Raw genomic sequence first — 20,899 nt, 5'->3', positions numbered from 1 at the left:
TCGACTTTTCACTGTTAAAAAGTGACTGACGGACTGAGTTTTAACGTGATGAATTGTTCTATACTGTTTATAATTCGCATTTAAAATTCTTTGCAAATTAAATTTTCAATTCAAGATGCCGATCTACAGCTAATTATTTTTAATGGATGTATTTTTTGACTATTGAACTTGAAGCAACACTAAAAACGTTTGTTCGACTTTACAGAGATGAGCTTGACTATTTTATATTATTCCTTCAATACAGTACACAAACAATTACACGTCCCCATAACAACACTATTGTGTAGTTCGATGCTTATCGTTTTGCTTTATTTTAGGGATCAACAGTTATTTTACAAAGTTTACGAAGCATCGACTATGTTGAGTTCACCTAGCGCCTCCACCTTCTGTCCACTAGGCGGCGGTAACGTGCGCGCACGCTCAACCCGACGTCACCAAATCCCTGTAAGAAGAAGAGAGAGAACGGAAACTTTCGACGGCACCTGAAGGCATCAGGACAAAACGCGTGACACGGTCGGAGGTGTCGGTTCCATCCGGAGTTAACGGACCTCGATTCTGGTTCAACCGTCATCGAACCAGGAGGAATTTACCGACCAGAACTCCCGGTCGCCATTACTGCACAGCGGGTCCCGCTCCGTGATGCTGGTCGACTCGCGCAGCCTGTGAGCTCGCGACCATCCGCAGGGCAAAGTAGCGGCGTCTGCGCTTCACTTGTGCGGAGGAGGAAAACCGCCGAAACATGGAGAGCAGGAGCCGTTTGGGAGAACTTTCCCGCTATGTGGGAGAACTGTTCCACTACCTGCAAGACCCGCACCTTGTCGCCCGCTTTCAGCGCATTTGCGGGGTGCACGGGACGTTTTCTGGACCCGCCGGCAGCAGCAAAGCGGGGCAGCGGACTGATCTGCACACCAGCGGGGCTCGGTGCCGTCATGCCCGGGTGGGAAAGGAGAGCGCGGGGTCCCCTTTCGAAGGAGCCGGGGAGGGCGACAACGTGCGGAGGACGGAGCCCGAGGTTCGGAAGAGTTCTGATACAAACCTTGCAGAGGTCCACGGAGAGAGATATGATGTGCGCCCCCAGAACGGGTGCGCGGCGACCAGCGGCGGGCAGACGGTCGGCGCGGCCGGTGAAGGCGGCAGCCCGCGAGGAGCAGCCGATGGGGGCAGGACCAGGACCGGGGTCGCGGATCCACCGGGAAGCAGCACCGTCAAACCGCGTCGCAAGAATTCTCTGACGGGCGATGCCGGCCAGGAGTTCGTGATCGAGAACCGATTCCTTTACTACCTGTTCAGCTTCGGAACCGAACTGGGCAACGAGCTCTTCTACATCATCTTCTTCCCCTTCCTCACCTGGAACCTGGAAGCCTTCGTGAGCCGGCGGCTGGTCATGGTGTGGGTCTGGGTCATGTACCTGGGCCAGTGCACCAAGGACGTGATCGGCTGGTCCCGGCCCGCCTCCCCTCCGGTGGTCAAGGTGGAGATGTTCTACAACTCTGAGTACAGCATGCCGTCCACGCACGCCATGTCAGGCACGGCCATCCCCTTCGCCTTGTTCTTCATGACCTGCAGCCGATGGGAGGTCAGTGCAGCCCCGTCGAGATGTTCCACAGCGGTTCTGACAGCAGAGAGGTTGGAGGAGAGGGTTCCAACATTTAAGGGTGGTACTGGCTTCTGACGGGCTGGGGAAAAGAATTTATTTAGAACGAAACACCCATCAGGGGAGCAAATCTGACCTGTTGGAAGATACAACTGGTCACAGGTCACACACACACACACACACACACACACACACACACACACACACACACACACACACACACAGCTGCGACCTTTGATCTGAGGAGGAATTCAGTCACTTAGAAAAGGAATAGAATGTTGAATCCTTCATTTACTACCTCATATTCCAGCAATCCAAAAACCACAGTCATATGAATAAAGATCTTCACCACGTTGATGAACAAATCTTAAGAAAGGTTCTACGATCCCGCTGGCGAGATGTTCCGAAGCGCCGTCTCACTTTACGATGCCACTTTGACCCCTGATAGTGGATATCTGACGGATTAGAGACGGGCGATATAAGTATCAGCCACGGTCGTCCAGACTTTGTCCAGAACACAGTGAAAACACACTCGTGACTGTTTGTCTTGCCTGTGTGTGTGTGTGTGTGTGTGTGTGGTGTGTGTGTGTGTGTGTGTGTGTGTGTGTGTGTGTGTGTGGTGTGTGTGTGTGTGTGTAAAGAGAATTTAAAAAAAATCCGAATCCTGCTGGGAGTGGAACCGGTAACACGGACCGCTTGTCCACAGTTTCTGTGTGTTCAGCCGGGGGCTTAACTGGACTCTGGTGCGTCACCAGTAAAGAGCTGTGGGCACCTAACTGGTGTTTAGTTTTCCATCAGCAGAAGCTGTGAATGATGAACCGAGCGTCACCCGGCCTCACGTCAACTCTGGCAGATAAGCAGCATCGTCTGGAACAAAGGTTGAGTGTGTGTGTGTGGGTTGTGTGTGTGTGTGTGTGTGTGTGTGTGTGTGTGAGTGAACTTCAAAGGGTGGATTTCCTGCAGAATTTTGACATCCTAAACAATATCAAAGTCAGCTATTAAGGACTCGTGTCCTCACACACGTCAGCGCGGATCTGGCAGCTCTTTTCGGTTGCTTGGCTCCCTGGTTGGTGAGCAAGGCATCAGCAGCTCATCCCTGATGGGCTCAAACGTGATGGTCAATCATGAATATGAATGAATAAACAGGTGTCATGGCAACGGCTGGGCTCTTGTTGAGGGTTCAGATGTCTGGAAGAGACAGGACTGTTCCAGGACGGTTCCAGGACGGTTCCAGGACGGTTCCAGGACGGTTCCAGGACTGAAACCAAAAAGTTGAATCATTGAATAAGAAGCTGATTTAATCAGCAGATGTGTGAAGTGTTTGAAGTGTGTGATCCATTGATACAGTTCCTGGTTCCGGCTGCTCGTTTACGGAATCAGAAGATGAGTCTGAACAGATGCAGTCATGTGACTCCGTGTTCTGGGTTCACCTCCACAGTACCCGGACCTACTGGGCTTCAGCCTGGCTCTGTGCTGGTGTCTGCTGGTCTGTGTCAGCCGGATCTACATGGGAATGCACTCGGTCCTGGTGAGCACACAAACACACACACACACACACACACACACACACACACACAAACACAGCTGGGCTCAACCGGGGCATTAAAACATCCCGAGCTGCAGTTCTAATAAAGCAGAATCCTTTTGTTGAAGGTTCTTGTGAATTCCTCTGGAGCTCTAGTGTGTTTGTTTCCTTCTGGTTTGTGTGTTTGTTTGTCTCAAGTCTTCGACGCGCTCAGACCTGCAGCCAAAGTTTCTCAGAACCCTGGAACAATGCATGGAAGCTCCTCCCTGGACGAGGCTGCCTGCAGAAACTTATTCCTGTGTGTGTGTGCGTGCGCGTGTGTGTGAGTGTGCGCGTGTGTGTGAGCATGCGCGTGTGTGTGTGGTGTTTAACGCGCTTGTTTTCATTTTAGTGAAGATCTTAAAGTTCTTCATATTTTTAGGGGCTCCCTAACAGGTGTTTAAGGTCTTAAGGAACAACATTCCTGAGAGTAAACGTTGTTGTGCAGGTAGCAAAACCAGGAAAACTTACCCAGAACCACTGACCGGAGCAGGTGTTCCCGGCGCACCCAGGGAATCCTAAACTCTTGAAGATAAAAAAAAAAGAAAATCTAAAACAAAACATCCCAACCAGCAGCTCTTAGACTCAGTTTCTGTAACTGGTCCTAAACTGGGCTCATCTTTGACTGAAATGCGCCCCCTAGCGGCCATGTTTGCATCACCTCAATCTGGCCTCTCAGGATTGTCTCTGCTCTGTCCCACCAGGACGTCATAGTGGGGGTCCTGTACAGTGCCCTGATCCTGATCCTGATCCTGTTCCTGCCGGTGCTGGACCTGATGGACAGCTTCAACCTTACGTGCCGCTACGCGCCACTCGTCATCGTCTCTCTCCATCTGGGCCTGGGCCTCTTCTCCTTCACGCTGGACACGTGGAGCACCTCACGGGGCGACACCGCTCAGATCCTGGGCGTGGGGGTCGGCGTGGCCCTGGCGTCGCACCTCAACCACCAGCTGGGCCTGATGCCTGACCCGTCGCCGGAGCAGCTGCCCTTCGCAGCGCCCGAGCTCAGCGTCCGGCTGGCGGCCGTAGCGGCGCTGCGGCTCACCGTGGGTGTGTGCGTGCTGCTGGCCACACGGGCGCTGATGAAGGCCGTCACCATTCCGCTGGTGTGCCGGGTGTCCGGGGTGTCCAGCGGCGACATTCGGAAGGCCCGGCAGCACATGGAGGTGGAGCTACCTTACCGCTTCATTGTCTACGGGACGCTGGGCTTCAGCATGCAATTTCTGGTCCCGCTGCTCTTCCGCCACATGCAGCTGCCCTGATCCATGGAATTGCTCTCCGCCCTTCCGAGCGGGACTCCGGATGATTGTCCATCAGTGCTGTAAAGTTTGTGGAAGAGAAATTGTCCCGTTTTTCAGATTTACCAGACATGAAAGTTCCTATTTCCAGAACTCAAAGGTTTTAGTTGGGGCCTAAACCAGGCGAAGGCGGTAAATGTTGCTGGCAGTGACGAGAGCAGAGAGGCGACCAGCTCAGGACACGCATGGAGAAGCAAAATGTCCCCGAATCCCCAAAGTCCTCATCCTTGGCGTTTATGCACTTCTGGTCCCAGCAGTCGACGACTGAGTCCGACCTTCGTCTCAGGTTTCACTGGGTCACATTTGTGGGCACATACATGTAGCGTGTAGCTAGATTATCGATGTGATTCAGCCTAAAATATGCACAAAGCTGCTGCCGGAGAATTCCGAAATTTTGGTTAAATTTAGTTCAGATTTTTACGTTTTCACTCCACACGTCACTGTAAGGTCGCGGTCTGCGGTTCCCCCTCCTGCGAATCTGGGATTTTAAAGCACGTTTTGACCAGATTCCAATGCTGAGCTTCAAATCCCTGCAGGTTCCTGCTGACCCGGCTCGGAGGGTTTGGCGGTGTGGACAATTTCCTGAGCCGAAGCCGTTTGTCGCCACCATCGCATCGTAAACTCACTCTTAAATGTATTTTTCTGAGGGTTTTAACCACCTTTAAGCGATACCACTGTGCAGGCCACGTTTGCAGAGCTGTGAGTAAAATCGCAGCCTTGCTCAGTGGCGGATCTACTGCCCCCTGCCGGACGTGTTGGGGAACAGCAGACATGTTTGTCAGTCATTTATGTGAATGCACTTTCCCCTTGATGCACTGCTCCCCCCCTCTTCCCCCACCCCCCACAAGAGGCCAGACAAAAGCTTTTAATGAGTTTAATCTGAGGATTAGATCCTTTATTGATCCCACAGCATCACAGAGGACTTTTTAACAGAGATACAGATGAATAAACACACAAAAAGCCCAACATGTACAATAGTGACAGTAAAATGTTTGTTGCTGTGACAGATTACGAATGAATATTCTTCACTTTGCTTTGTGGGTGTGATCCAAGAAGCAGCTCAGGAACGTGAAGTTGTCCCGACACTGTGATGATCCAGGCGACTTTAATTACGCCTTCTGTATGCACAGATTAACCCAGCATACGTGTGCACGTATAATAAATAACCCGTTTGACATAAACAAACCCAGTAAACATTGGAATAAGATTATCTGATAATACATTCCTTCTGCTAAAGCTTCTCCATGTCATTCCTTTTGAAGAATAAATTCTGTTTGACTCCGATCAACACGTCGTCTGGGTGGTGTGACTTTAGCTACATGATTGTAGTTGATGTAAGATTTTTTTTCATCAATGTTGGGTTGATCTGAACTGTCTCACATACTTTTATTTGAGCCACGTCGACACCTGCGATGTCCTGGAGGGTGGGCTGATGTGCGGTGAAGCTGATGGTCCAGGATGGTCACGTCTGGTCTTCAACCAACCAGTGTGCCCCCCCCCCCCCAACTGATAGAGCTTCACTGGTTAACTGCAGCTGCCCAAACTGAGCTCCAGCCACTTATGCTAACCTTGGAGCTGGATCTCCTCCTCTGACTGGAGCAATCCTGTTAGAGCCTCTCGTCATACCTGGCTACCCGATGGTGGACCTCAGCCAGAGGAACCTTCTCGACCTTCACATCCCTCTTCTCTCCATCTCCACAGCTCTGATAGTTGGTGGTTGCACTTGACTAAAATGTAAGAATGTGACAACTCGGTTTGAGTTTCAGGCAGTTTGTTTTTCATTGGTTTAAAATCTCGTAAAGATTGTCGAGGTGAACGTCTGTGTCTTCGTCGGACCTTCACCAGAACCTCTTCCTGTCTGCTCGGCTTCCATTTTTTTATGTTTCCTCAACCCAAAAAAGTGGCACATTTTAGTAAATGCAGACTTTTTAGTCTTTTGGGTCTGCCCAGATGTCTGCGGGTCTTCGTTTTCGCCCGCTTTCTGCTCGCTTTCTGTGCTTGGTTTGTTTTTCCGATGCTTCTTCCGTCTCTTCCTCTCCGTCAGCAGCTCTGAGGCATCGTTTCCTTCCTGCGCGCTGACATCTTTACCATGTCTCTTCTTCTCGTCGTTCCAAGGCTCTAGTTCAGTATCACTGTCAGCCTTCTCACGGTCCTTGTTGTGGGATTTTTTGACCTTCTTCCGGTCCTTCCTGAGATGATCCGTCTCTTCGGTTTTTGACTCGCTCCTTGTCTTGTAATCGTCCAGCTGAGCACGAACGCTCTCAAAGTGCATTTTGGCGTAACTCAGCTGGTTTTGCTGCTCCTTATATGCTAGCCGAATGGTGTCCTTCTCTTTCCTGAGACAATCATACAATTTCTTCTCCTGCTGGGCTTCTTTTTTTGATTCCTGTAGCTCACTCTGGAGACTCAGGACCCTGCTTCTGAAGTTCGTCTCTGCAATTTTAAAGCTTTGAAACATCCCCTGGTTTGAGGACATTCCCATACTCCCTAGGCCTCTCATGAAAAGACTGGACTCTGAAGACTGAAGATCCATTTTGGATTTTTTGAGGTCAGCCCGGAAACTGTCAAACTTCTGTCTGAGATCTTTTTTACAGGTTTGGTGCTCCTGCTCTAGAGGAGCTTCGCCACTGGACTGTTCCCTCTCAATTGTTTCCTGGGCTTTCTTGAGGTCCCGCTGAAGAATCTCATACTTTTGTTTGAAATCTTTGAGCTCTTCTTTATGATTCTGAAGCTGTTCCTCATATGCAGCTTTGGTCTTCTTCAGCTCTTGCTGGCAAAGGTTTGAGTGTTCCTTGATAGTCTTTTGGTGATCACACTGAAGACTCTTCAGTTGCTGTCGGACATTATCCAGCTCAGTTTTATGCTTTTGAATCTCCTCCGCACTTGAAAGTTTTACCTTCTCCAGTTCTTCTTGGGCAGCCTTGTTCTTGCTCTTCTCTTGCTGAAGCTCTGCTTCAAATCGTTTCAGCAGGTTCAAACATTCCTCTAGGTTGAGGTTTTGGAGCTTTTCTTCTGATAGAAGCTCTGACTTGTGTGTCTTTATATGGGGTTCAGCTATAAAGGGTCCGTTGCAGTATTTGAAGAATTCTTGTAGCTCTTTGTCCTCTAAAATATTCCCTTGTGGAGGTTCTGCGTTGACTTCCAGATGTTTGGCTTCATGGGCATCAGAAGATTCAACACTTTGTTGTTGTTTCTCTTCCTTAATTTCTTGTAATAATTTGCTCATATCATTTCTGCCAACTAAAATATCCTGATGAGCTCTTTCATAGTCCTCAATGAGAAACTTGATGTCCATTTCTAGATCGATTTGCTCATTAACTGCCTCCTGGATGGTTTCCCAATCGCTATCTTCTGATTCAGATGAACTAGTGGGATTATTTGGGTCAGGCAAATTCGACTCAATTTCCTTAATTAATTCATCAATTGAGGAGAGAAGGTCACGATCCTCTTCTAATAGCTCTTCACCCTCATTTCTTCTGTCCTGATGTCTGTCCATTTGCTTCACTTTTGTTGTCTTTGTGCTGTTGTCATGAAAATCCTCATCGCCTGAGTTCCAGTCACCTTTCGGGATCGACTTCAACATTATGACTGATTATTAAGGTAAAATAACATTTGCACATTACTTAAAAACTATAAAGCATTGACCACAGGGTAACAACTTTGTAGCTGCTTTAATGTTGCATCAAAGGCAATTTCAATAGAGTCTGATCATATTAAAATGGGCCTTTAATGGTTGAAGCCTTTACTACTGTGTTACGTGATGTCATAATCATGCCAGTGTGACAGAAACTTCCGTTGGGTAATGTATTGCGTCACTTCCTGTCCTCTCAAATAGTGTTCGTTGGTGCACGGTGCGTGTGTGTTGGATTCACTTTTATTTTAAATTGAATACTCGGGAAATTCTAGTCACTCGATAACAACAAGGAGAAATAATTAATGTTAAACAAATACAGGACTCCACCCATTCGACCGATCATTAGTACTAGCATGGCCTCACCGTCTGTTTCACCCGGTGTCTGTGTCTGTTCAGTGTGTGAAATGTTTAGTTACTCCTCTGCCTCCTTTAGTGAAGGAAATAGGTGCAGAAAGTGTAGTTTATTAATGGCTTTGGAGGCGAGACTTGGTGAGCTTGAGAAACGGTTCCGCAGCTTGGAGTTGTCTGGAGTTGTGTCAGGTAGCCAGGAGAAGGTAGCTGCTACGGCGCTGCCTAGTGTAGCTACAGCTAGCGGCCCCCCGGCAGCAGCAAGCTAGCAAGGGTGGCTGGGTGACGGTTGGCAGGAAGCGTAGCCCAAACCAAAGGCCCACGGTGCACCACCAACCGCTTCCCGTGGCTAACCCTTTTTCCCCACTCGGCGACACACCCGCTGAGAAACCGACTCTGGCAATTGGCGACTCTGTTTTTTTACGTGAAGCCGACTCCAGCGACCATAGTCAAGTGCATTCAGGGGGCCAGAGCGGGCGACATAGACGCCAATCTAAAGCTGCTGGCGAGAAGTAAACGTAAATTCAGTAAAGTTATTATTCCATTCGGAGCAAACGACACCCGGCTTCGTCAGTCGGAGGTCACCAAAATTAACATAGAGTCGGTGTGCAAGTACGCAAAAACGATGTCGGACTCCGTCGCATTCTCTGGTCCCCTCCCCAATCTGGCCAGCGTTGAATGTTTAGTCGCATTTCGTCGCTGGCCGTCACGGTGGTGCCCCAAAAACCAGGTGTCCTTTGTAGGCAATTGGAGCAGTTTTTGGGGGAAACCTTGTCTGATTAGGAGAGACGGTGTCCATCCCACACGGGATGGTGCCTCTCTCATTTCTAGTAACTCGGCCAATTTATTAGACCCGAAGTGACCTGACAAACCAGGGTCCAGACCAGGATGCAGAGTTGTAGTCTTACACACCTCTCTGCCGCTTCCATAAAACCCTCATCCACCAACAATAATATTTTTAACGCTATCGAGGTAGTCTCTGTTCCACGGTTAAAAGTTCACCGAGCACAGAGCAGGGGAGCGGTCAATCACCATAATCTAATTAAAATTAATACTAAAACACAAGTTGGAGAAACTAATATCACAATTAAGTGTGGACTGTTAAAATTTACATCTCTTTTGTGTAAATCCCTGTTCGTGCACGACCTGATAGCGGATCATCACATTGATTTATTTTGTCTTACTGAGACCTGGCTTCAGGAGGAGGAGTATGTTAGCTTAAATGAATCTACTCCTCCTCTTTCCTTTATTCACATCAGCTCGTTAGCTTTGTGGAATTTCACCCCCTCCCTAGACGCTTTTAAGGTTTCAGATAATCTCACAGTAAATCTGGTGCTCTGGACAAGTGTATTAAAACAAGAGAAGTGAAAAACACTCTGATTCTTCTTTATCTACTGAGGTGCTAAACATACAAATGCATTTAAAAGATAATAACAGAATAATTATTCTCACACTGTCCATCTCCCACTTTCAGGCAGTTTGTTTTAAATTGGTTTAAAATCTCGTAAAGATTGTCGAGGTGAACGTCTGTGTCTTCGTCGGACCTTCACCAGAACCTCTTCCTGTCTGCTCGGCTTCCATTTTTTTATGTTTCCTCAACCCAAAAAAGTGGCACATTTTAGTAAATGCAGACTTTTTAGTCTTTTGGGTCTGCCCAGATGTCTGCGGGTCTTCGTTTTCGCCCGCTTTCTGCTCGCTTTCTGTGCTTGGTTTGTTTTTCCGATGCTTCTTCCGTCTCTTCCTCTCCGTCAGCAGCTCTGAGGCATCGTTTCCTTCCTGCGCGCTGACATCTTTACCATGTCTCTTCTTCTCGTCGTTCCAAGGCTCTAGTTCAGTATCACTGTCAGCCTTCTCACGGTCCTTGTTGTGGGATTTTTTGACCTTCTTCCGGTCCTTCCTGAGATGATCCGTCTCTTCGGTTTTTGACTCGCTCCTTGTCTTGTAATCGTCCAGCTGAGCACGAACGCTCTCAAAGTGCATTTTGGCGTAACTCAGCTGGTTTTGCTGCTCCTTATATGCTAGCCGAATGGTGTCCTTCTCTTTCTTGAGACAATCATACAATTTCTTCTCCTGCTGGGTTTCTTTTTTTGATTCCTGTAGCTCACTCTGGAGACTCAGGACCCTGCTTCTGAAGTTGTCTCTGCAATTTTAAAGCTTTGAAACATCCCCTGGTTTGAGGACATTCCCATACTCCCTAGGCCTCTCATGAAAAGACTGGACTCTGAAGACTGAAGATCCATTTTGGATTTTTTGAGGTCAGCCCGGAAACTGTCAAACTTCTGTCTGAGATCTTTTTTACAGGTTTGGTGCTCCTGCTCTAGAGGAGCTTCGCCACTGGGCTGTTCCCTCTCAATTGTTTCCTGGGCTTTCTTGAGGTCCCGCTGAAGAATCTCATACTTTTGTTTGAAATCTTTGAGCTCTTCTTTATGATTCTGAAGCTGTTCCTCATATGCAGCTTTGGTCTTCTTCAGCTCTTGCTGGCAAAGGTTTGAGTGTTCCTTGATAGTCTTTTGGTGATCACACTGAAGACTCTTCAGTTGCTGTCGGACATTATCCAGCTCAGTTTTATGCTTTTGAATCTCCTCCGCACTTGAAAGTTTTACCTTCTCCAGTTCTTCTTGGCAGCCTTGTTCTTGCTCTTCTCTTGCTGAAGCTCTGCTTCAAATCGTTTCAGCAGGTTCAAACATTCCTCTAGGTTGAGGTTTTGGAGCTTTTCTTCTGATAGAAGCTCTGACTTGTGTGTCTTTATATGGGGTTCAGCTATGAAGGGTCCGTTGCAGTATTTGAAGAATTCTTGTAGCTCTTTGTCCTCTAAAATATTCCCTTGTGGAGGTTCTGCGTTGACTTCCAGATGTTTGGCTTCATGGGCATCAGAAGATTCAGCACTTTGTTGTTGTTTCTCTTCCTGAATTTCTTGTAATAATTTGCTCATATCATTTCTGCCAACTAAAATATCCTGATGAGCTCTTTCATAGTCCTCAATGAGAAACTTGATGTCCATTTCTAGATCGATTTGCTCATTAACTGCCTCCTGGATGGTTTCCCAATCGCTATCTTCTGATTCAGATGAACTAGTGGGATTATTTGGGTCAGGCAAATTCGACTCAATTTCCTTAATTAATTCATCAATTGAGGAGAGAAGGTCACGATCCTCTTCTAATAGCTCTTCACCCTCATTTCTTCTGTCCTGATGTCTGTCCATTTGCTTCACTTTTGTTGTCTTTGTGCTGTTGTCATGAAAATCCTCATCGCCTGAGTTCCAGTCACCTTTCGGGATCGACTTCAACATTATGACTGATTATTAAGGTAAAATAACATTTGCACATTACTTAAAAACTATAAAGCATTGCCCACAGGGTAACAACTTTGTAGCTGCTTTAATGTTGCATCAAAGGCAATTTCAATAGAGTCTGATCATATTAAAATGGGCCTTTAATGGTTGAAGCCTTTACTACTGTGTTACGTGATGTCATAATCATGCCAGTGTGACAGAAACTTCCGTTGGGTAATGCGGGGAGCGGTCAATCACCATAATCTAATTAAAATTAATACTAAAACACAAGTTGGAGAAACTAATATCACAATTAAGTGTGGACTGTTAAAATTTACATCTCTTTTGTGTAAATCCCTGTTCGTGCACGACCTGATAGCGGATCATCACATTGATTTATTTTGTCTTACTGAGACCTGGCTTCAGGAGGAGGAGTATGTTAGCTTAAATGAATCTACTCCTCCTCTTTCCTTTATTCACATCAGCTCGTTAGCTTTGTGGAATTTCACCCCCTCCCTAGACGCTTTTAAGGTTTCAGATAATCTCACAGTAAATCTGGTGCTCTGGACAAGTGTATTAAATCAAGAGAAGTGAAAAACACTCTGATTCTTCTTTATCTACTGAGGTGCTAAACATACAAATGCATTTAAATGATAATAATAGAATAATTATTCGCACACTGTCCATCTCCCACTTTCAGGCAGTTTGTTTTAAATTGGTTTAAAATCTCGTAAAGATTGTCGAGGTGAACGTCTGTGTCTTCGTCGGACCTTCACCAGAACCTCTTCCTGTCTGCTCGGCTTCCATTTTTTTATGTTTCCTCAACCCAAAAAAGTGGCACATTTTAGTAAATGCAGACTTTTTAGTCTTTTGGGTCTGCCCAGATGTCTGCGGGTCTTCGTTTTCGCCCGCTTTCTGCTCGCTTTCTGTGCTTGGTTTGTTTTTCCGATGCTTCTTCCGTCTCTTCCTCTCCGTCAGCAGCTCTGAGGCATCGTTTCCTTCCTGCGCGCTGACATCTTTACCATGTCTCTTCTTCTCGTCGTTCCAAGGCTCTAGTTCAGTATCACTGTCAGCCTTCTCACGGTCCTTGTTGTGGGATTTTTTGACCTTCTTCCGGTCCTTCCTGAGATGATCCGTCTCTTCGGTTTTTGACTCGCTCCTTGTCTTGTAATCGTCCAGCTGAGCACGAACGCTCTCAAAGTGCATTTTGGCGTAACTCAGCTGGTTTTGCTGCTCCTTATATGCTAGCCGAATGGTGTCCTTCTCTTTCTTGAGACAATCATACAATTTTCTCCTGCTGGGTTTCTTTTTTTGATTCCTGTAGCTCACTCTGGAGACTCAGGACCCTGCTTCTGAAGTTTGTCTCTGCAATTTTAAAGCTTTGAAACATCCCCTGGTTTGAGGACATTCCCATACTCCCTAGGCCTCTCATGAAAAGACTGGACTCTGAAGACTGAAGATCCATTTTGGATTTTTTGAGGTCAGCCCGGAAACTGTCAAACTTCTGTCTGAGATCTTTTTTACAGGTTTGGTGCTCCTGCTCTAGAGGAGCTTCGCCACTGGGCTGTTCCCTCTCAATTGTTTCCTGGGCTTTCTTGAGGTCCCGCTGAAGAATCTCATACTTTCGTTTGAAATCTTTGAGCTCTTCTTTATGATTCTGAAGCTGTTCCTCATATGCAGCTTTGGTCTTCTTCAGCTCTTGCTGGCAAAGGTTTGAGTGTTCCTTGATAGTCTTTTGGTGATCACACTGAAGACTCTTCAGTTGCTGTCGGACATTATCCAGCTCAGTTTTATGCTTTTGAATCTCCTCCGCACTTGAAAGTTTTACCTTCTCCAGTTCTTCTTGGGCAGCCTTGTTCTTGCTTTTCTCTTGCTGAAGCTCTGCTTCAAATCGTTTCAGCAGGTTCAAACATTCCTCTAGGTTGAGGTTTTGGAGCTTTTCTTCTGATAGAAGCTCTGACTTGTGTGTCTTTATATGGGGTTCAGCTATGAAGGGTCCGTTGCAGTATTTGAAGAATTCTTGTAGCTCTTTGTCCTCTAAAATATTCCCTTGTGGAGGTTCTGCGTTGACTTCCAGATGTTTGGCTTCATGGGCATCAGAAGATTCAGCACTTTGTTGTTGTTTCTCTTCCTGAATTTCTTGTAATAATTTGCTCATATCATTTCTGCCAACTAAAATATCCTGATGAGCTCTTTCATAGTCCTCAATGAGAAACTTGATGTCCATTTCTAGATCGATTTGCTCATTAACTGCCTCCTGGATGGTTTCCCAATCGCTATCTTCTGATTCAGATGAACTAGTGGGATTATTTGGGTCAGGCAAATTCGACTCAATTTCCTTAATTAATTCATCAATTGAGGAGAGAAGGTCACGATCCTCTTCTAATAGCTCTTCACCCTCATTTCTTCTGTCCTGATGTCTGTCCATTTGCTTCACTTTTGTTGTCTTTGTGCTGTTGTCATGAAAATCCTCATCGCCTGAGTTCCAGTCACCTTTCGGGATCGACTTCAACATTATGACTGATTATTAAGTAAAATAACATTTGCACATTACTTAAAAACTATAAAGCATTGCCCACAGGGTAACAACTTTGTAGCTGCTTTAATGTTGCATCAAAGGCAATTTCAATAGAGTCTGATCATATTAAAATGGGCCTTTAATGGTTGAAGCCTTTACTACTGTGTTACGTGATGTCATCATCATGCCAGTGTGACAGAAACTTCCGTTGGGTAATGCGGGGAGCGGTCAATCACCATAATCTAATTAAAATTAATACTAAAACACAAGTTGGAGAAACTAATATCACAATTAAGTGTGGACTGTTAAAATTTACATCTCTTTTGTGTAAATCCCTGTTCGTGCACGACCTGATAGCGGATCATCACATTGATTTATTTTGTCTTACTGAGACCTGGCTTCAGTAGGAGGAGTATGTTAGCTTAAATGAATCTACTCCTCCTCTTTCCTTTATTCACATCAGCTCGTTAGCTTTGTGGAATTTCACCCCCTCCCTAGACGCTTTTAAGGTTTCAGATAATCTCACAGTAAATCTGGTGCTCTGGACAAGTGTATTAAATCAAGAGAAGTGAAAAACACTCTGATTCTTCTTTATCTACTGAGGTGCTAAACATACAAATGCATTTAAACGATAATAATAGAATAATTATTCGCACACTGTCCATCTCCCACTTTCAGGCAGTTTGTTTTAAATTGGTTTAAAATCTCGTAAAGATTGTCGAGGTGAACGTCTGTGTCTTCGTCGGACCTTCACCAGAACCTCTTCCTGTCTGCTCGGCTTCCATTTTTTTATGTTTCCTCAACCCAAAAAAGTGGCACATTTTAGTAAATGCAGACTTTTTAGTCTTTTGGGTCTGCCGAGATGTCTGCGGGTCTTCGTTTTCGCCCGCTTTCTGCTCGCTTTCTGTGCTTGGTTTGTTTTTCCGATGCTTCTTCCGTCTCTTCCTCTCCGTCAGCAGCTCTGAGGCATCGTTTCCTTCCTGCGCGCTGACATCTTTACCATGTCTCTTCTTCTCTCTGTCGTTCCAAGGCTCTAGTTCAGTATCACTGTCAGCCTTCTCACGGTCCTTGTTGTGGGATTTTTTGACCTTCTTCCGGTCCTTCCTGAGATGATCCGTCTCTTCGGTTTTTGACTCGCTCCTTGTCTTGTAATCGTCCAGCTGAGCACGAACGCTCTCAAAGTGCATTTTGGCGTAACTCAGCTGGTTTTGCTGCTCCTTATATGCTAGCCGAATGGTGTCCTTCTCTTTCTTGAGACAATCATACAATTTCTTCTCCTGCTGGGTTTCTTTTTTTGATTCCTGTAGCTCACTCTGGAGACTCAGGACCCTGCTTCTGAAGTTTGTCTCTGCAATTTTAAAGCTTTGAAACATCCCCTGGTTTGAGGACATTCCCATACTCCCTAGGCCTCTCATGAAAAGACTGGACTCTGAAGACTGAAGATCCATTTTGGATTTTTTGAGGTCAGCCCGGAAACTGTCAAACTTCTGTCTGAGATCTTTTTTACAGGTTTGGTGCTCCTGCTCTAGAGGAGCTTCGCCACTGGGCTGTTCCCTCTCAATTGTTTCCTGGGCTTTCTTGAGGTCCCGCTGAAGAATCTCATACTTTTGTTTGAAATCTTTGAGCTCTTCTTTATGATTCTGAAGCTGTTCCTCATATGCAGCTTTGGTCTTCTTCAGCTCTTGCTGGCAAAGGTTTGAGTGTTCCTTGATAGTCTTTTGGTGATCACACTGAAGACTCTTCAGTTGCTGTCGGACATTATCCAGCTCAGTTTTATGCTTTTGAATCTCCTCCGCACTTGAAAGTTTTACCTTCTCCAGTTCTTCTTGGGCCAGCCTTGTTCTTGCTCTTCTCTTGCTGAAGCTCTGCTTCAAATCGTTTCAGCAGGTTCAAACATTCCTCTAGGTTGAGGTTTTGGAGCTTTTCTTCTGATAGAAGCTCTGACTTGTGTGTCTTTATATGGGGTTCAGCTATAAAGGGTCCGTTGCAGTATTTGAAGAATTCTTGTAGCTCTTTGTCCTCTAAAATATTCCCTTGTGGAGGTTCTGCGTTGACTTCCAGATGTTTGGCTTCATGGGCATCAGAAGATTCAGCACTTTGTTGTTGTTTCTCTTCCTTAATTTCTTGTAATAATTTGCTCATATTATTTCTGCCAACTAAAATATCCTGATGAGCTCTTTCATAGTCCTCAATGAGAAACTTGATGTCCATTTCTAGATCGATTTGCTCATTAACTGCCTCCTGGATGGTTTCCCAATCGCTATCTTCTGATTCAGATGAACTAGTGGGATTATTTGGGTCAGGCAAATTCGACTCAATTTCCTTAATTAATTCATCAATTGAGGAGAGAAGGTCACGATCCTCTTCTAATAGCTCTTCACCCTCATTTCTTCTGTCCTGATGTCTGTCCATTTGCTTCACTTTTGTTGTCTTTGTGCTGTTGTCATGAAAATCCTCATCGCCTGAGTTCCAGTCACCTTTCGGGATCGACTTCAACATTATGACTGATTATTAAGGTAAAATAACATTTGCACATTACTTAAAAACTATAAAGCATTGCCCACAGGGTAACAACTTTGTAGCTGCTTTAATGTTGCATCAAAGGCAATTTCAATAGAGTCTGATCATATTAAAATGGGCCTTTAATGGTTGAAGCCTTTACTACTGTGTTACGTGATGTCATAATCATGCCAGTGTGACAGAAACTTCCGTTGGGTAATGCGGGGAGCGGTCAATCACCATAATCTAATTAAAATTAATACTAAAACACAAGTTGGAGAAACTAATATCACAATTAAGTGTGGACTGTTAAAATTTACATCTCTTTTGTGTAAATCCCTGTTCGTGCACGACCTGATAGCGGATCATCACATTGATTTATTTTGTCTTACTGAGACCTGGCTTCAGGAGGAGGAGTATGTTAGCTTAAATGAATCTACTCCTCCTCTTTCCTTTATTCACATCAGCTCGTTAGCTTTGTGGAATTTCACCCCCTCCCTAGACGCTTTTAAGGTTTCAGATAATCTCACAGTAAATCTGGTGCTCTGGACAAGTGTATTAAATCAAGAGAAGTGAAAAACACTCTGATTCTTCTTTATCTACTGAGGTGCTAAACATACAAATGCATTTAAACGATAATAATAGAATAATTATTCGCACACTGTCCATCTCCCACTTTCAGGCAGTTTGTTTTAAATTGGTTTAAAATCTCGTAAAGATTGTCGAGGTGAACGTCTGTGTCTTCGTCGGACCTTCACCAGAACCTCTTCCTGTCTGCTCGGCTTCCATTTTTTTATGTTTCCTCAACCCAAAAAGTGGCACATTTTAGTAAATGCAGACTTTTTAGTCTTTTGGGTCTGCCCAGATGTCTGCGGGTCTTCGTTTTCGCCCGCTTTCTGCTCGCTTTCTCTTTGTGCTTGGTTTGTTTTTCCGATGCTTCTTCCATCTCTTCCTTCTCTCGTCAGCAGCTCTGAGGCATCGTTTCCTTCCTGCGCGCTGACATCTTTACCATGTCTCTTCTTCTCATCGTTCCAAGGCTCTAGTTCAGTATCACTGTCAGCCTTCTCACGGTCCTTGTTGTGGGATTTTTTGACCTTCTTTCCTTCTTCCGGTCCGAGATGATCCGTCTCTCTTCGTTTTTGACTCGCTCCTTGTCTTGTAATCGTCCAGCTGAGCACGAACGCTCTCAAGTGCATTTTGGCGTAACTCAGCTGGTTTTGCTGCTTATTATTGCTAGCCGAATGGTGTCCTTCTCTTTCTTGAGACAATCATACAATTTCTCTCCTGCCTGGGTTTCTTTTTTTGATTCCTGTAGCTCACTCTGGAGACTCAGGACCCTGCTTCTGATGTCAGTTTTTCTCTGCAATTTTAAGCTTTGAAACATCCCCTGGTTTGAGGACATCCCCATACTCCCTAGGCCCTCATGAAAAGACTGGACTCTGAAGACTGAAGATCCATTTTGATTTTTTGAGGTCAGCCCGGAAACTGTCAACTTCTTCTGTCTGAGATCTTTTTTACAGGTTTGGTGCTCCTGCTCTAGAGGAGCTTCGCCACTGGGCTGTTCCCTCTCAATTGTTTCCGGGCTTTCTTGAGGTCCCGCTGAGAAGATCTCATACTTTTGTTTGAAATCTTTGAGCTCTTCTTGATGATTCTGAAGCTGTTCCTCATATGCAGCTTTGGTCTTCTTCAGCTCTTGCTGGCAAAGGTTTGAGTGTTCCTTGATAGTCTTTTGGTGATCACACTGAAGACTCTTCAGTTGCTGTCGGACATTATCCAGCTCTTTTATGCTTTTGAATCTCCTCCGCACTTGAAAGTTTTACCTTCTCCAGTTCTTCTTGGGCAGCCTTGTTCTTGCTCTTCTCTTGCTGAAGCTCTGCTTCAAATCGTTTCAGCAGGTTCAAACATTCCTCTAGGTTGAGGTTTTGGAGCTTTTCTTCTGATAGAAGCTCTGACTTGTGTGTCTTTATATGGGGTTCAGCTATAAAGGGTCCGTTGCAGTATTTGAAGAATTCTTGTAGCTCTTGTCCTCTAAAATATTCCCTTGTGGAGGTTCTGCGTTGACTTCCAGATGTTTGGCTTCATGGGCATCAGAAGATTCAGCACTTTGTTGTTGTTTCTCTTCTTTGAATTTCTTGTAATAATTTGCTCATATCATTTCTGCCAACTAAAATATCCTGATGAGCTCTTTCATAGTCCTCAATGAGAAACTTGATGTCCATTTCTAGATCGATTTGCTCATTAACTGCCTCCTGGATGGTTTCCCAATCGCTATCTTCTGATTCAGATGAACTAGTGGGATTATTTGGGTCAGGCAAATTCGACTCAATTTCCTTAATTAATTCATCAATTGAGGAGAGAAGGTCACGATCCTCTTCTAATAGCTCTTCACCCTCATTTCTTCTGTCCTGATGTCTGTCCATTTGCTTCACTTTTGTTGTCTTTGTGCTGTTGTCATGAAAATCCTCATCGCCTGAGTTCCAGTCACCTTTCGGGATCGACTTCAACATTATGACTGATTATTAAGGTAAAATAACATTTGCACATTACTTAAAAACTATAAAGCATTGCCCACAGGGTAACAACTTTGTAGCTGCTTTAATGTTGCATCAAAGGCAATTTCAATAGAGTCTGATCATATTAAAATGGGCCTTTAATGGTTGAAGCCTTTACTACTGTGTTACGTGATGTCATAATCATGCCAGTGTGACAAAACTTCCGTTGGGTAATGCGGGGAGCGGTCAATCACCATAATCTAATTAAAATTAATACTAAAACACAAGTTGGAGAAACTAATATCACAATTAAGTGTGGACTGTTAAAATTTACATCTCTTTTGTGTAAATCCCTGTTCGTCACGACCTGATAGAGCGGATCATCATTGATTTATTTTGTCTTTACTGAGACCTGGCTTCAGGAGGAGGAGTATGTTAGCTTAAATGAATCTACTCCTCCTCTTTCCTTTATTCACATCAGCTCGTTAGCTTTGTGGAATTTCACCCCCTCCCTAGACGCTTTTAAGGTTTCAGATAATCTCACAGTAAATCTGGTGCTCTGGACAAGTGTATTAAATCAAGAGAAGTGAAAAACACTCTGATTCTTTATCTACTGAGGTGCTAAACATACAAATGCATTTAAACGATAATAATAGAATAATTATTCGCACACTGTCCATCTCCCACTTTCAGGCAGTTTGTTTTAAATTGGTTTAAAATCTCGTAAAGATTGTCGAGGTGAACGTCTGTGTCTTCGTCGGACCTTCACCAGAACCTCTTCCTGTCTGCTCGGCTTCCATTTTTTTATGTTTCCTCAACCCAAAAAAGTGGCACATTTTAGTAAATGCAGACTTTTTAGTCTTTTGGGTCTGCCGAGGTCTGCGGGTCTTCGTTTTCGCCCGCTTTCTGCTCGCTTTCTGTGCTTGGTTTGTTTTTTCCGATGCTTCTTCCGTCTCTTCCTCTCCGTCAGCAGCTCTGAGGCATCGTTTCCTTCCTGCGCGCTGACATCTTTACCATGTCTCTTCTTCTCATCGTTCCAAGGCTCTAGTTCAGTATCACTGTCAGCCTTCTCACGGTCCTTGTTGTGGGATTTTTTGACCTTCTTCCGGTCCTTCCTGAGATGATCCGTCTCTTCGGTTTTTGACTCGCTCCTTGTCTTGTAATCGTCCAGCTGAGCACGAACGCTCTCAAAGTGCATTTTGGCGTAACTCAGCTGGTTTTGCTGCTCCTTATATGCTAGCCGAATGGTGTCCTTCTCTTTCTTGAGACAATCATACAATTTCTTCTCCTGCTGGGTTTCTTTTTTTGATTCCTGTAGCTCACTCTCTGGAGACTCAGGACCCTGCTTCTGAAGTTCGTCTCTGCAATTTTAAAGCTTTGAAACATCCCCTGGTTTGAGGACATTCCCATACTCCCTAGGCCTCTCATGAAAAGACTGGACTCTGAAGACTGAAGATCCATTTTGGATTTTTTGAGGTCAGCCCGGAAAGTCAAGATATGAACTTCTGTAGTGAGATCTTTTTTACAGGTTTGGTGCTCCTGCTCTAGAGGAGCTTCGCCACTGGGCTGTTCCCTCTCAATTGTTTCCTGGGCTTTCTTGAGGTCCCGCTGAAGAATCTCATACTTTGTTTGAAATCTTTGAGCTCTTCTTTATGATTCTGAAGCTGTTCCTCATATGCAG

The 20,899-nt window shown here is 45.2% G+C and overlaps 1 protein-coding gene and 1 long non-coding RNA gene across 3 annotated transcripts; one reads left to right on the top strand and one right to left on the bottom strand.

Annotated features, from left to right (window-relative positions):
* Window positions 1–282: 282 nt before the first annotated feature.
* On the bottom strand, window positions 283–2,166 carry LOC130513134 (uncharacterized). The gene is made up of 2 exons (XR_008946623.1): window positions 1,893–2,166; window positions 283–1,676 (listed from the first exon to the last, which is right to left on the bottom strand). It is a non-coding gene; the product is annotated as an uncharacterized LOC130513134 (long non-coding RNA).
* On the top strand, window positions 483–5,740 carry sgpp1b (sphingosine-1-phosphate phosphatase 1b). Of its 2 annotated transcripts, none has more exons than XM_057011740.1 (3): window positions 483–1,576; window positions 3,033–3,122; window positions 3,863–5,740. In XM_057011740.1, the coding sequence occupies exons 1-3, from the start codon at window positions 740–742 to the stop codon at window positions 4,418–4,420; spliced, it is 1,485 nt and encodes a 494-aa protein (XP_056867720.1). In that variant the 5' UTR covers window positions 483–739; the 3' UTR covers window positions 4,421–5,740. The 2 variants fall into 2 exon arrangements, with proteins under 2 accessions (XP_056867720.1, XP_056867721.1); XM_057011741.1 differs by having other exon boundaries at window positions 2,942–3,122; window positions 3,863–4,319.
* Window positions 5,741–20,899: the final 15,159 nt, after the last annotated feature.

Source organism: Takifugu flavidus, chromosome 16 (genome assembly GCF_003711565.1).
Source record: "Takifugu flavidus isolate HTHZ2018 chromosome 16, ASM371156v2, whole genome shotgun sequence".
NCBI lineage: Eukaryota > Metazoa > Chordata > Actinopteri > Tetraodontiformes > Tetraodontidae > Takifugu > Takifugu flavidus.
The sequence above is the reverse complement of the archived record's forward strand: the minus strand, read 5'-3'. Positions and strand labels throughout refer to the sequence as shown.